Source organism: Anolis sagrei, chromosome 10 (genome assembly GCF_037176765.1).
Source record: "Anolis sagrei isolate rAnoSag1 chromosome 10, rAnoSag1.mat, whole genome shotgun sequence".
Taxonomy (NCBI): Eukaryota; Metazoa; Chordata; class Lepidosauria; order Squamata; family Dactyloidae; genus Anolis; species Anolis sagrei.
In genome coordinates, this window is record NC_090030.1 from 1370271 (window position 1) to 1387010 (window position 16740).

General features: G+C 44.2%; 1 protein-coding gene across 4 annotated transcripts in view; it reads right to left on the minus strand.

Moving 5' to 3' along the window:
* The window catches only part of STARD8 (StAR related lipid transfer domain containing 8), a 302491-nt gene that overhangs the window by 242307 nt on the left and 43444 nt on the right, over positions 1-16740 (minus strand). For all 4 annotated transcript variants that reach the window (XR_010910310.1, XM_060755989.2, XM_060755988.2 and 1 more), the window contains 4 exons: positions 10764-10835; positions 9403-9484; positions 6634-6697; positions 1426-2654 (listed from right to left, as the gene is read on the minus strand). Coding sequence is in view for 3 of the 4 variants with exons in the window: in XM_060755989.2 (XP_060611972.2) it covers positions 1426-2654; positions 6634-6697; positions 9403-9484; positions 10764-10835 (1447 nt within the window). In the remaining variant the exon portion in view is untranslated. The remainder of the gene's footprint in view (positions 1-1425; positions 2655-6633; positions 6698-9402; positions 9485-10763; positions 10836-16740) is intronic.

The following is a 16740-nucleotide window of genomic DNA, read 5'->3' on the forward strand; positions in this document are numbered from 1 at the left end:
GTATTGTCAAAGGCTTTCATGGCTGGAATCATTGGAGTGTTGTGTGGGTTCCGGGCTGTATGACCAATGTGTTCTAGCAGCATTTTTTCCTGACATTTTGCCTGCATCTATGGCTGGCATCTTCAACCTTTGTAATACCTCACTACCTCTGAGGATGCTTGCCAAAGTGCAGGCGAAACGTCAGGATAGAATGCCTCTAGACCATGGCCATACAGCCCGAAAAAACCTACAACAACCCTTTGTAATAATAATTATTATAGTAATAGGAGCAACCTCAAAGGTCATCCAAGTGAATCAATCCCCTTCTGCCATGCAGGAAAAGCACAATCAAAGCACCTCCAAGAGATGGCCATCCAGCCTTTGCAATAATAATAGTAATAGTAATAGGAGCAACTCAAGGCACTATGGAGTCCAACCCACTTCTTTCTGCCATGCAGGAAAGGCACAATCAAAGCACCCCCAACAGATGGCCATCCAGCCTTTGCAATAATAATAGTAATAGTAATAGGAGCAACTCAAGGCACTATGGAGTCCAACCCACTTCTTTCTGCCATGCAGGAAAGGCACAATCAAAGCACCCCAAGAGATGGCCATCCAGCCTTTGCAATAATAATAGTATTAGTAATAGGAGCAACCCCAGGCACTATACAGTCCAACCCACTTCTTTCAACAGATGACCACCCAGCCTTTGCAATAATAATAATAATAATAGAAACCACAGAGGCCATCCAATCCAATCCCCTCTGCCATGCTTCACAGCCTTTTTAATAATAATAATAATCTTCATCATCATCATCATCATCATCATCATCATCATCATCATCATCATCATCATCCCCAAGGGCCATCCAGTCAATTAATCCCCTTCTGGCATGCAGGAAAAGTACAATCAAAGCACCCCTGACAGATGACCATCCAGCCTTTGCAATAATAATAATAATAATAATAATAATAGCAGAAAACCCAAGGGCCATCTAGTCAATCAACCCCCTTTATTCTGCCATGCAGGAAAAGGACAAGCAAAGCACCCCCAACAGATGGCCAGCCAACCTTTGCAATAATAATAATAATAATAATAATAATAATAATAATAATAGTTAAGTTCTTGTGGGATTTTTCGGGCTATATGGCCATGTTCTAGAGGCATTTCTCCTGACGTTTCGCCTGCATCTATGGCAAGCATCCTCAGAGGTGAGGATGGCAAGCAATCTCTGAAGATGATTGCCATAGATGCAGGCAAAACGTCAGGAGAAATGCCTCTAGAACATGGCCATATAGCCCGAAAAAACCCACAAGAACTTAGTGATTCCAGCCATGAAAGCCTTCGACAATAATAATAATAATAATAATAATAATAATAGGAGCAACTCCAGGGGCTCCATGGAGCACACTTTGAGAACTACCAATCTAGATCATGCTCCTTACCTGCAAGGCCTAGTGAGGGAGGCTCCCACCCCGGAGTCCCTCCGCTCCCTCATCTCCATGTCCTCCCCCTCGTTGAGAGAGTTGGCGGTGCTCTCGAAATCGCTGGTGGACGTCCCGATGTCCGAGACAGACCGCTCCTCGAAATTCCCATTGGCCGGCTCCCCGCCGGAGTCCGTCTCTTCCTCCCCGAGGTTGTCTCCACCCGGTTCCATCCGCAGCGCCTGGGACCACAGCTCCACCTTCTGCTGCAGACCCCAGATGTGCTGCAGGATGTCGTCGAGGTTCTCGTAGATCTTCTCACCGTCCGAGTCGAACGGGTCGTTGTCTTCGTCGCCTAATTCAGGGACGTTGTCATAGAGGCTGCCGGTGGAGCCACAGGAGGGTCGTCTCTTCCGGAGGGGCAAGGGGCTGTCCACGCCGCGCACCGGGAAACCATTGTGGTGAGGCTTCCAGTCGGCCAGGCAGCCATCTTGGAGGGGGCACAGGCTTTCGATGGAGAGCGATTTGGGGAAAGTGCCCGGTTTGTAGTCCCCGGGGATATGGATCAAAAAATCCCTTCTGAACGGGTCTGAGGAGCCTGATTGAACGGAATTGTCCCTTCTTTTGTCGGTATTGTAGTCCTCGAGATAAACACTACCACATTTGGGCTGAAATGTTTGCTTGCTTTCAGCCAAGGTCAGGGCTTGGTGAGTCCGGCATCCCGTTGAGAGTGAGGCCTTCTCAATTGTAGGGTCTCTGGGATCATTTTTCGAGGGGGTCTTACTCTGAGCCTCGCCTTCCTCTTGGGCTTTAGCAGAGTCCGATTTCTCCTTGTCTTTCCTTCTCAGAGACTCAATCCTCTTCAGGAAGCTCCGCGTCCGGCGCTTCTTGGGTTTCTCCTTGCTGCTCCCATTCAAGCTGGGAGAGGGGTCAGTTGGCGAGTGGTCGGTCAAGTCTGGGTTGGGGTCGTCCAAGGTGGGTGCAGGTGAGGCAGCCACAATGGGGAGGGTCCGGGTGGTGCTTCCGGTGCTAGCGTCGCTGTGGAGCGAAGCGGCTTCCAGGTCAACACTGAGGTCGGTGAGGATGCTCTCCTGGCTGGGTGCCTTCTTCGTGGTGGGAGCGGGGTCTCCATCCAAGGTGCAGGGGAAGGAGTCGTCATCAGAGCCGATCCGGGACCACCTCTTGCTGTCTCTCTGGAAGGCCCAGCGGTGGCTGATGGCACAGAGGTCCTCTTCCTCCAGCTCCTCATTCTAGACCAAGCACAAAGTCATTGCTCAGTTGGGATCCAACCATGGCTCAAGGAGCCTCCATCCAAGCCATGGTAGAATATACAAGCCATCCCCAAGTTACAAACATCCGACTTACAAAAGACTCCTAGTTAAGAAAGGGGCTCAGACAACAGAAATCTACCTCTAGGAAGGGAAATTAACTCTCGGAAGAGTTACTATCATGGAGAAAGGGGTCTCCACTGAAGCTTTATCCCCAATCCACAAGCCAAAATTTCCCCAAAACCTACAGAAAGTGGGGTGGAATCTTCTGAACAGGGGCAGAAACAGCGAAACCGACAACACAGGAGTGTTCACCCTTCCCTATGCCATCCAAAACATGCATATACATATGTGTGTGTGTGTGTATCTGGAGTTACACTTAAGTAATGTGCCTGTTCTGACTTCCATACAAATTCAACTTAAGAACAATCCTACAGAACTGATCTTGTTCGTAACTTGGGTTGCGGCCTATTAGTGGTTTTGAAATTAATGTGGTTTTGCAATCAATGGCAGCTTAGACTCAAAGATGTATTATTATTGTTACTGTTATCAAAGAAATACGATATTATTATTATTATTATTATTATTATTATTATTATTATTAGAATCAAAGAAATACAGTATTATCATTAGGATCAAATTATTATTGTTGTTGTTATTATTATTATTATTATTATTATTATTAAATTCCAAGAAATACAGTATTATTATTATTTGAAACAAGATCACTATGCTGGCTTTTGTATTCAATCACATGCTGAACACTTCCCAAGTGCCTAGGAAAAACATTATTATTATTATTATTATTATTATTATTATTATTATTATTAGAATCAAAGAAATACATTATTATTAGAACCAAATACATTGTTGTTGTTGTTGTTGTTGCTGTTCCCAAAGAAATAAAGTATTATTATTAGAACCAAAGACATACAGTATTATTATTACTGCTATTAGTATTAGAACCAAAGAAATACATTATTATTATTATTATTATTATTATTAAATTCAAAGAAATACAGCATCATTTTTATTAGAACCAAATAAATAAATTATTATGACTATTATTGTTGTTATTCGTAACTTGGCAACTGCCTTTATTCATGTAAATGTCTAGAAATGTTGGTCAAAAATGGATCCAAAATAACTGTGTCCACTTTGTTGTTATTGTTATTATTATTATTCTCATTAGACTCAAAAGAAATACAGTATTATTATTATTAGAACCAAAGATATACAGTATTATTATTACTACTATCAGTATTTGAACCTAAGAAATTCATCATCATCATTACAATCAAAGAAATATAATATCATTGTTATTAGTACCAAATAAATAAATTATTACTATTATTGTTGTTATTCATACAGTATTATTATTACTACTATCAGTATTTGAACCTAAGAAATTCATCATCATCATTAGAATCAAAGAAATACAATATCATTGTTATTAGAACCAAATAAATAAATTATTACTATTATTGTTGTTATTCATACAGTATTATTATTACTACTATCAGTATATGAACCAAATAAATTCATCATCATCATTAGAATCAAAGAAATACAATATCATTGTTATTAGTACCAAATAAATAAATTATTACTATTATTGTTGTTATTCATACAGTATTATTATTACTACTATCAGTATTTGAACCTAAGAAATTCATCATCATCATTAGAATCAAAGAAATACAATATCATTGTTATTAGAACCAAATAAATAAATTATTACTATTATTGTTGTTATTCATACAGTATTATTATTACTACTATCAGTATATGAACCAAATAAATTCATCATCATCATTAGAATCAAAGAAATACAATATCATTGTTATTAGAACCAAATAAATAAATTATTACTATTATTGTTGTTATTCATACAGTATTATTATTACTACTATCAGTATTTGAACCTAAGAAATTCATCATCATCATTATAATCAAAGAAATTATATTTATTTATTTGGTACTAATAACAATATCATTGTTATTAGTACCAAATAAATAAATTATTACTATTATTGTTGTTATTCATACAGTATTATTATTACTACTATCAGTATTAGAACCAAATAAATTCATCATCATCATTACAATCAAAGAAATACAATATCATTCAGTTCTTGTGGGTTTTTTCGGGCTATATGGCCATGTTCTAGAGGCATTTCTCCTGACGTTTCGCCTGCATCTATAGCAAGCATCCTCAGAGGTTGAGAAGGTCTGTTGGAAGTGTGGGTTTATATATCTGTGGAATGGCTGGGGTGGGGCAAGGAGCTCTTCCCTGTTGCAGTTAGGTGTGAATGTTTAGCTAATCACCTTCATTAGCATTTGAAGGCCTGCTTGAACCTGGGAAAATCTGTTGCTGGGAGGTGTTAATCTGTGCCTGGTTTCTTCCTCTCTGTTGTTTAGCTGTTATAATTTTAGAGTTCTTTAATCCTGGTAGCCAGATTTTGTTCATTTTCATGGTCTCTTCCTTTCTGTTGAAATTGTCCACATGCTTGTGGATTTCAATGGCTTCTCTGTGTAGTCTGACATGGTGGTTGTTGGTGTGGTCCAGCATTTCTGTGTTCTCAAATAATATGCTGTGTCCAGGTTGGTTCCTCAGGTGCTCTGCTATGGCTGACTTCTCTGGTTGAAGTAGTCTGCAGTGCCTTTCATGTTCCTTGATGCGTGTCTGGGCAATGCTGCGTTTGGTGGTCCCTATGTAGACTTGTCCACAGCTGCATGGTATACAAAGGTAGACTCCTGCAGAGGTGAGAGGATCCCTCTTGTCCTTTGCTGAACGGAGCATTTGTTGGATTTGTTGGATTGTTGAAAATCCAACAAATGCTCCGTTCAGCAAAGGACAAGAGGGATCCTCTCACCTCTGCAGGAGTCTACCAATGTATACCATGCAGCTGTGGACAAGTCTACATAGGGACCACCAAACGCAGCATTGCCCAGACACGCATCAAGGAACATGAAAGGCACTGCAGACTACTTCAACCAGAGAAGTCAGCCATAGCAGAGCACCTGATGAACCAGCCTGGACACAGCATATTATTTGAGAACACAGAAATGCTGGACCACACAAACAACCACCATGTCAGACTACACAGAGAAGCCATTGAAATCCACAAGCATGTGGACAATTTCAACAGAAAGGAAGAGACCATGAAAATGAACAAAATCTGGCTACCAGGATTAAAGAACTCTAAAATTATAACAGCTAAACAACAGAGAGGAAGAAACCAGGCACAGATTAACACCTCCCAGCAACAGATTTTCCCAGGTTCAAGCAGGCCTTCAAATGCTAATGAAGGTGATTAGCTAAACATTCACACCTAACTGCAGCAGGGAAGAGCTCCTTGCCCCACCCCAGCCATTCCACAGATATATAAACCCACACTTCCAACAGACCTTCTCAACCTCTGAGGATGCTTGACATAGATGCAGGCGAAACGTCAGGAGAAATGCCTCTAGAACATGGCCATATAGCCCGAAAAAACCCACAAGAACTGAGTGATTCCGGCCATGAAAGCCTTCGACAATACAATATCATTGTTATTAGAACCAAATAAATAAATTATTACTATTATTGTTGTTATTCATACAGTATTATTATTACTATCAGTATTTGAACCTAAGAAATTCATCATCATCATTACAATCAAAGAAATACAATATCATTGTTATTAGAACCAAATAAATAAATTATTATGACTATTATTGTTGTTATTCGTAACTTGGCAACTGCCTTTACTCATGTAGAAGTCTAGAAATGTTGGTCAAAAATGGATCCAAAATAACTGTCAAGTTATCTTCAGTTCGATGGGAGTTCTGTACTTGGATCAGAAATGAACCCATGGTAGCATTCTATATCTCCCAAGTGTGGACGGACTTCAACCCAATGCCCATTAGCGCCTATTTCCCACCCTCCCTCCCTTTGCTCCCCTCTCCACTTCCTTACCTGTTTCCGCTGAAAGTGGACTTCCAGCTTCATGGAGGCGCACGAGTTCAGGGTCATGAGCCTCCTGCAAGCAAGCAAGCAAACAACAGGGAGGGTTGTGGGTGTCTCTCTCGTGCCGTGCCCACGACGGGGAGAAAAGCTATTTAAAAACAATCCGCCCCTGTTTTAGGTCATTGTCACTTGTCAAGGCAACAGCTGGGGATCAAGCGGGCACATGGCGCCTCGGGGAGAGCCAGATGAAGGGGCCGCTCTGGGGGCCAGGGTCCCGTCCGTCTGTCCATCCCAACTGCATAGGACAGAACTTTCCAAACTCTCCGTGTTGGAGACACTCTTTCGAGATCTCCATCCAGTCATTCAGTCTCACTAGCAAACCAAACTCTTAGAAGAGTTTCATGCAATATATAGAAAACACTTTGTAACACGATTTTTGTTCCGGGGCTCTAAATGTCATTTCCTAATTGGATCTATCATAAAAAAAAAACATGGGGAAAGTTCATCAAACTGCCCAAACTGTAGTTTTTTTCAGGCTATACGACCATGTTCTAGAGGCATTTTCTCCTGACGTTTCGCCTGCATCTATGGCAAGCATCCTCAGAGGTAGTGAGCAACCTCTGAGGATGCTTGCCATAGATCAATCAACCTTCCTAATGCCGTGACCTCTTAATACAGTCCCTCATGTTGTGGTGACCTCCAACCATAATATTGTTTTTGTTGTTACTTCCTCTTCCTTAGAAACAAACTGTTGGATATCTAGAAAGAGATGCAAAAGGCGGCCTTTTCAGTAGCTGCGCCACAATGCTGGAAATCAATAATAATAATATATATATATTTCGTGTCAGGAGCAACTCAAGAAACTGCAAGTTGCTCCTGGTGTGAGAGAATTGGCTGTCTGCAAGGATGTTGCCCAGGGAACACTGCTGGGATGTTTTGATGTTTGACCATCCTGTGGTAGGCTTCCCTCATGTCCCTGCATGGGGAGCTGGAACTGACAAACGGGAACTCATCCTGATGTCCAGATTCGAACCTCTGATTTGTCAATCTTCAGTCTTCTCCCATGTCCCCGCATGGGGAGCTGGAGCTGACAGAGGGAGCTCACCCACACTCTCCCCGGATTCGAACCTCCGACCTGTCAGTCTTCAGTCCTGCCGGCACAAGCCCCCACTGCACTCCGGGGGCTCCAATAATAATAATAATAATAATAATAATAATAATAATAATGTATTGTTGAAGGCTTTCATGGCCAGAACCACTGGGTTGTGGTAGGTTTTTTCGGGCTATACGGCCATGTTCTAGAGGCACTTTCTCCTGACGTTTCGCCTGCATCTATGGCAAGCATCCTCAGAGGTAGTGAGCAACCTCTGAGGATGCTTGCCATAGATCAGTGGTTCTCAACCTTCCTAATGCCGTGACCCCTGAATCCAGCCCCTCGTGGTGACCCCCAACCATAATATTGTTTTCGTTGCTACTTCATAACAGTCATTTTACTACTGTTATGAATCATAATGTAAATATCTGATATGCAGTATGCATTTTCATTCACTGGACCAAACTGGGCAGAAATACCCAATACACCCAAATGTGAATGCTAGTGGGGTTGGGGGAGGATTGCTTTTGTAATTTGGGAGTTGTAGTTGCTGGGACTTATAGTTCACCTATAATCAAAGAGCATTCCGAACTCCACCAGCGATGGATTTGAACTTAATTTGCCACACAGAACTCCCATGACCAACAGAAAACACTGGAAAGGTTTGGTGGGTATTGACCTTGAGTTTGGGAGTTGTAGTTCACCTACATCCAGAGGAGTGTTGTGGACTCACGCAATGGTGGATATGGACCAAACTTGGCATGAATACTCAATATGCGCAAATGTGAACACTGGTGGTGCCTGGGGAAAATAGACCTTGACTTTTGGGAGTTGTAGTTACTGGGATTTATAGTTCATTACATTCAAAGAACATTCTGAACTCCACCAACGATAGAATTGGCTCAAACTTTCCACACGGAATCCCCATGACCATCAGAAAATACTGTGTTTTCCGATTGTCTTTGGCGACCCCTCTGACACCCCTTCGCGACCCCCTCAGGGGTCCCGACCCCCAGGTTGAGAAAGACTGCCATAGATGCAGGCGAAACGTCAGGAGAAAATGCCTCTAGAACATGGCCATTTAGCACAAAAAAAACCTACAAGAACCCAGTGATTCCAGCCATGAAAGCCTTCGACGATACATTGCCCAAACTTTGTTTTGAATTGTTTTTGTTTGTTTCTTTGTGGGAGGGACATCCTGCTATAGTACATTTTACTATAGGTTGTCAATGAATATCTCATCATCGGGTCTCAACCAACCAATTCTGCCCCAAAAACAAAGTTTCTGGAGTTTAACAACTCCTTTTGAAGTAAGGGGTGCTCAGTTAAACAGGAAATAATACTTTCAAACCAGGAACAGAAAAAAATCAAATCGGTTACATATTGTATTATATGCATCACATGCTCTCTCTCTCTCTCTCTCATACATACATACATTTCATACAATCTTTACTGTTTACTTCTTATGTACTGTGTTTGATTCTTGTGTATATCTAATGCGGGGAATACTACATTTCTTCAACTAAGTTCACAACCAACCCAATGTTTAGATACGTCTGGGAAGGAAAGGAGTAGCTTCCAATAGCAAAGAAGCCACGGTCATGGATAAGACTCTGTCTACAGGAGAGGAACACCTGGCAGGTGGTGAAATCCAGATAATATTGCTAAATGGATGAATGAATGACCTGCAGAGGGACTGGAGGGAGTCCTGGTCCAAGAAGTTGTGGTCCTTCCTCACCGCGGCGATGTCAAGAGGGAACAGCGACTCTATGGAGAAGAACATTGGAGAATTAGATTCACCGATTGCTCTGAACCCCAACTTTTATTGGCCCATTGCTCTTCCAAGATTGTCCCTTGTCTCTATCCCATCATCTTCTCAGGGTCATTTGGTGGGAATGAGGGAAGGTCAAGGCCTCCTCAACCTTCTCAACTCTTTCTCTGTTTGAAGGACTGCCTCTCCCCATATGAACCGATACAAGAACCAATGCAAGATCTTCGGAAGAGGACCTTCTCTCTTCCGAAGATCTTGCTCCAAGATTGTCCCTTGTCCCTGTCCCATCATCTTCTCAGGATCATTTGGTGGGAATGAGGGAAGGTCAAGGCCTCCCCAACCTTCTCAACTCCTTCTCTGTTTGAAGGACTGCCTCTCTCCATATGAACTGATACAAGAACCAATGCAAGATCTTTGGAAGAGGACCTTCTCTCTTCCAAAGATCTTGCTCCAAGATTGTCCCTTATCTCTGTCCCACCATCTTCTCAGGGTCATTTGGTGGGAATGAGGGAAGGTCAATGCCTCCCCAACCTTCTCAACTCCTTCTCTGTTTGAAGGATTGCCTCTCCCTACATGAACCGATACAAGAACCAATGCAAGATCTTCGGAAGAAGACCTTCTCTCTGTCCGACCACTTTCTTAGGTTCATTTGTTGGGAACAAGGGAGAGGGCCTTCTCAGTGGCTGTTCCTATGGTTTGCATATATGTGCTCACTGTCTGGTAGATAATGCTGTGCTAGATAGAAATGCACTGTCTGTTAACTCCATTGTGCATTACTGTGTGAAAAATACAGTTCTAATAGACATGTGGTCATAAGCACATTGGTCAAGATGCTGTAGCCACTTGCTAATTTCCCCAGAGAGTGAGTTCCACAGTCCGGGGGGGGGGGACTACAAAGAAGGCCCTGTCCCTTGTCCCCACCAAGTATGTTTGAGGCAGAGGCAGGGCCGAGAGCAGGGCCGAGAGCAGGGCCTCCCTAGAAGATCTTAAACTCCGAGTTGGGACGTAGAAGGAGATACGTCCGGACAGGTACGCTGGACCTCATCTGATCCTCTGAAAATGCCATTAGCCACAGATGCAGACAAAATGTCAGGAGAAAATGCTGCTGGAACATGTTGGCTATAGAGCCCGGAAACCATACAACAGTGCTCTGTATGTGCCTCCACTATAGACTAAAGTACTATTTCCCCATAGAGGTCAGCTGCTAAATGGCTGCAGAAGACACACCACCACTTGCCTCTCTATTGACCCTTAAGTCTGAGTAATGCCACTCACCTTCATAGAGCTGGGCATACTGGGGGAACCCAGCGGCCCGCAGCCAGTCGCACGCTTTCTTCGCCTCGGCCTCTGAAACAAGCAAAAGGACATCAATGGAGGAGAGTTCCCATTGCTATAACCTTTAAGGGACTTATAGATGGATTAAGTTCAATCGCATATTTTTGTGATTGTAGATGGCTAGTCAAAATTGTTTCAGATTACCGAACTATATATATAACAAATAGTGACACACAAAGATATGTATGTGTGTGTATTATGAACCTTCATAACATCTCCAAACCAAGCTGATCTACAACGTAAAGGAATCACAATCACTGGGAAAGCTACAACAGTGACAACATTCTGTAACCTCTGGGGTTATGAATGTAAACATTACGGAGGCCCCTTCTATGCTGACATCTGATCCCAGATTATCTGCTATGAACTGGATTATCCGGAAGTGTAGATTCGTTTAATTTAGTGTGGTTCATCACCCTCAAAAGGAAAACCATCTGCTGAAAGTGTCAAGGAAATTGAAATCTTTAACACAAGAAAATAAATAAGAAACCAACAACAACAGAACTTCCAAGCCTAGAAGAGAGAATGGAAGAATCCAGGGAAGAAGGCAACCAGGATACCCACATACTCTCATTGAATGTCAACAGTCTTATCGAGAATACTCTCATTAAATGTCAACGGTCTTAACGCACCAGACAAAAGGAAAAAGCTATTCCAATATCTAAGGTCAACAGAGGCGGATGTTATAGTTATCCAGGAAACCCACATCAGAAAACAAATATAAATCTGATTACATTAAAATAAATTAGGTCAAGTCCACATTGCATCAGACAATGTTAAGAAAAGGGGGTAGGCTACATACATAAAAGGAAACCTATTGCCTACTGAAATAAATACAGGTGAAGAAGGGAGCTCTCAGTTGAGTACAATCCATTATATATATTACTAGCTTGGGGACAAGGCACTGCCTGGGTTACTTGAGAAAGGCATTGTTTGTCTATGCTGCAAGTTTAGTCTAGATGCAATGTTGGCTGGGTTCAGTGGGTGCAGGTGAAGTATAGCTCCATGGTCCATCATGTTCCAAACCACAACAAAATGTAGAATGGGTCATGGGGGCTCTGTGTGCCAAGTTTGGTCTTTATTGGTCATTGGATGAGGGTTGAAATGGCCTTAGGAAGGGACTGAAGCTACTGCAAGTCCCATCAACCCTGGTCCATTGGCCCAAAAATCCCATCCAGACGTAGAGTGGGTCATGGAGGCTCTGTGTGCCAAGTTTGGTCTTTATCGGTCATTGGATGAGGGTCGCAGTGGTCCAGGAAGTGAGTGAAGGTACTGCAAGTCCTGTCATCCATAGTCTATCCTCCTTTAAACTGCACCAGGATGTAGAATGGATCATGGGGTTTCTGTGTGCCAAGTTTGGTCTTTATCGGTCATTGGATGAGGGTTGCAATGGTCTCAGGAAGTGAGTGAAGGTACTGCAAATCCTGTCATCCATAGTCTGTCCTCCTTTAAACTGCACCAGGATGTAGAATGGGTCATGAGGGATCTGGGTGCCAAGTTAGGTCTTGATCAGTCATAGGTGTGGGTTGCAATGGTCTTAGGAAGTGACTGAAGCTACCCTGGTCCATTGGCTCAAAAATCCCACCCAGACGCAGAGTGGGTCATGGAGGCGCTGTGTGCCAAGTTTGGTGTTTATCGGTCATTGGATGAGGGTTGCAGTGGTCCAGGAAGTGAGTGAAGGTACTGCAAGTCCTGTCAACCATAGTCTATCCTCCTTTAAACTGCACCAGGATGTAGAATGGGTCATGGGGCTCTGTGTGCCAAGTTTGGTCTTTATCGGTCATTGGATGGGGGTCACAGTGGTTTCAGTAAGTGAGTGAAGATACTGCAAGTCCTGTCATCCATAGTCTATCCTCCTTTAAACTGCACTAGGATGTAGAATGGGTCATGGGGGCTCTGTGTGCCAAGTTTGGTCTTGATCGGTCATTGATGAGGGTTGCAATGGTCTCAGGAAGTGAGTGAAGGTACTGCACGTCCTGTCATCCATAGTCTGCCCTCCTTTAAACTGCACCAGGATGTAGAATGGGTCATGAGGGCTCTGGGTGCCAAGTTAGGTCTTGATCAGTCATAGGTGTGGGTTGCAATGGTCTTAGGAAGTGACTGAAGCTACTGCAAGTCCCATCAACCCTGGTCCATTGGACCAAAAATCCCACCCAGACGCAGAGTGGGTCATGGAGGCGCTGTGTACCAAATTTGGTCTTTATTGGTCATTGGATGAGGGTCGCAGTGGTCCAGGAAGTGAGTGAAGGTACTGCAACTCCTGTCATCCATAGTCTAGCCTCCTTTAAACTGCACCAGGATGTAGAATGGGTCATGGGGTCTCTGTGTGCCAAGTTTGGTCTTTATTGGTCATTGGATGAGGGTTGCAATAGTCTCAGGAGGTGAGTGAAGGTACTGCAAGTCCTGTCATGGGGGTTCTGTGTGCTAAATTTGGTAATTGGATGAGGGTCGCAGTAGTCCAGGAAGTGAGTGAAGGTACTGCGCGTCCTGGCATCCATAGTCTGTCCTCCTTTAAACTGCACCAGGATGTAGAATGGGTCATGAGGGCTCTGGGTGCCAAGTTAGGTCTTGATCAGTCATAGGTGTGGGTTGCAATGGTCTTAGGAAGGTAGTGAAGCTACTGCAAGTCCCATCAACCCTGGTCCATTGGCCCAAAAATCCCATCCAGACGTAGAGTGGGTCATGGAGGCTCTGTGTGCCAAGTTTGGTCTTTATCGGTCATTGGATGAGGGTCGCAGTGGTCCAGGAAGTGAGTGAAGGTACTGCAAGTCCTGTCATCCATAGTCTATCCTCCTTTAAACTGCACCAGGATGTAGAATGGATCATGGGGTTTCTGTGTGCCAAGTTTGGTCTTTATCGGTCATTGGATGAGGGTTGCAATGGTCTCAGGAAGTGAGTGAAGGTATTGCAAATCCTGTCATCCATAGTCTGTCCTCCTTTAAACTGCACCAGGATGTAGAATGGGTCATGAGGGATCTGGGTGCCAAGTTAGGTCTTGATCAGTCATAGGTGTGGGTTGCAATGGTCTTAGGAAGTGACTGAAGCTACCCTGGTCCATTGGCTCAAAAATCCCACCCAGACGCAGAGTGGGTCATGGAGGCGCTGTGTGCCGAGTTTGGTGTTTATCGGTCATTGGATGAGGGTTGCAGTGGTCCAGGAAGTGAGTGAAGGTACTGCAAGTCCTGTCAACCATAGTCTATCCTCCTTTAAACTGCACCAGGATGTAGAATGGGTCATGGGGCTCTGTGTGCCAAGTTTGGTCTTTATCGGTCATTGGATGTGGGTCACAGTGGTTTCAGTAAGTGAGTGAAGATACTGCAAGTCCTGTCATCCATAGTCTATCCTCCTTTAAACTGCACTAGAATGTAGAATGGGTCATGGGGGCTCTGTGTGCCAAGTTTGGTCTTGATCGGTCATTGATGAGGGTTGCAATGGTCTCAGGAAGTGAGTGAAGGTACTGCACGTCCTGTCATCCATAGTCTGCCCTCCTTTAAACTGCACCAGGATGTAGAATGGGTCATGAGGGCTCTGGGTGCCAAGTTAGGTCTTGATCAGTCATAGGTGTGGGTTGCAATGGTCTTAGGAAGTGACTGAAGCTACTGCAAGTCCCATCAACCCTGGTCCATTGGACCAAAAATCCCACCCAGACGCAGAGTGGGTCATGGAGGCGCTGTGTACCAAATTTGGTCTTTATTGGTCATTGGATGAGGGTCGCAGTGGTCCAGGAAGTGAGTGAAGGTACTGCAACTCCTGTCATCCATAGTCTAGCCTCCTTTAAACTGCACCAGGATGTAGAATGGGTCATGGGGTCTCTGTGTGCCAAGTTTGGTCTTTATCGGTCATTGGATGAGGGTTGCAATAGTCTCAGGAGGTGAGTGAAGGTACTGCAAGTCCTGTCATGGGGGTTCTGTGTGCTAAATTTGGTAATTGGATGAGGGTCGCAGTAGTCCAGGAAGTGAGTGAAGGTACTGCGCATCCTGGCATCCATAGTCTGTCCTCCTTTAAACTGCACCAGGATGTAGAATGGGTCATGAGGGCTCTGGGTGCCAAGTTAGGTCTTGATCAGTCATAGGTGTGGGTTGCAATGGTCTTAGGAAGGTAGTGAAGCTACTGCAAGTCCCATCAACCCTGGTCCATTGGCCCAAAAATCCCACCCAGACGCAGAGTGGGTCATGGGGGCTCTGTGTGCCAAGTTTGGTCTTTATCGGTCATTGGATGAGGGTCGCAGTGGTCCAGGAAGTGAGTGGAGGTACTGCAAGTCCTGTCATCCATAGCCTAGCCTCCTTTAAACTGCACCAGGATGTAGAATGGGTCATGGGGGCTCTGTGTGCCAAGTTTGGTCTTTATCGGTCATTGGATGAGGGTTGCAATGGTCTCAGGAAGTGAGTGAAGGTACTGCAAATCCTGTCATCCATAGTCTGTCCTCCTTTAAACTGCACCAGGATGTAGAATGGGTCATGAGGGCTCTGTGTGCCAAGTTTGGTCTTTATCGGTCATTGGATGAGGGTTGCAATGGTCTCAGGAGGTGAGTGAAGGTACTACAAGTCCTGTCATGGGGGTTCTGTGTGCCAAATTTGGTCATTGGATGAGGGTCGCAGTAGTCCAGGAAGTGAGTGAAGGTACTGCAAGTCCTGTCATCCATAGTCTATCCTCCTTTAAACTGCACCAGGATGTAGAATGGGTCATGGGGGCTCTGTGTGCCAAGTTTGGTCTTGATCAGTCATAGGTGTGGGTCGCAACAGTCTTAGGAAGTGACTGAAGCTACTGCAAGTCCCATCAACCCTGGTCCATTGGCCCAAAAATACATAGACATAGAGTGGGTCATGGGGGTTCTGTGTGCCAAATTTGGTCTTTACTGCAAGTCCCATCACCCCATGTCCATTGGCCCATGGGGGCTCTGTGTGCCAAGTTTGTTGGGGGCCACAGTGGACTGTGGGAACAAAGGGGTTTGAAAGTACTACAAACCCCATCATCCATTGTCTGTCCTCACCCAAACCTCACCAGGATGTAAATGGGGTCATGGGGGTTATGTGTGCCAAGTTTGGTCCAGGTCCGTTACCCGTGCTGGTCGCAGTGGTCTGTGAAAGTGGAAGCCATTCAGAAAGCTGCCACATACATACATATAAACATTCTCTTTTATTATATAAATAGCTAGATGATATAGATTAACCAATATATATGTCCCTAACAGTGGACAGCCTGCTTTCTTTGGATGCAAGGCTCAGACAGCTCCATAAAGCCAAGCCAAACGTTCAGAAAAGTCCCGAAGCAATGCTCTGGGAGGACAGGGCGAGCTCCTCCTCGGGAGCCTGGGATCCTGCTGAACTCGGCTTCACATCGGCGGCAGGAATGTGGACTCCGCTTCCTTCCTTCCTCCCTGTTGATCCAAAAGAGTATTTGGATGCTGAGCAGGAAAGGCGGAGAGGGAACAGCCTTCCCTTCTTGGAGCAAGGCTTCGTGCTTGCGCTTCATGCTCTCCAGGCGCATAGGGAGGCATCGCTATACACACACAGGCCGGCCCTAAGTAACAAACATCGGACTCCTTGTTAAGAGAGGGGCAGGACTGGATGGCCTTTGGGGGTCCTTTCCAGATTGTTATCTAAATCTTGTATTATTATTATTATTATTATTATTATTATTATTATTATTGGGTTGTTATTGGGGTTTTTTGGGATATATGGCCATGTTCTAGAGGCATTCTCTCCTGACGTTTCGCCTGCATCTATGGCAAGCATCCCCAGAGGTAGTGAGGTCTGGTGGAACTAGGAAAATCTATATAAATAAAAATGTAATGTTTGTTCTGTTTGTGGGATTAACAGAACTCAAAAACCACTGGGGGAATTGGCACCAAATTTGGACAACATACACCTAACAACCCAATGTAAATCCTTCACTCATAAAAACACTGAAAAACACA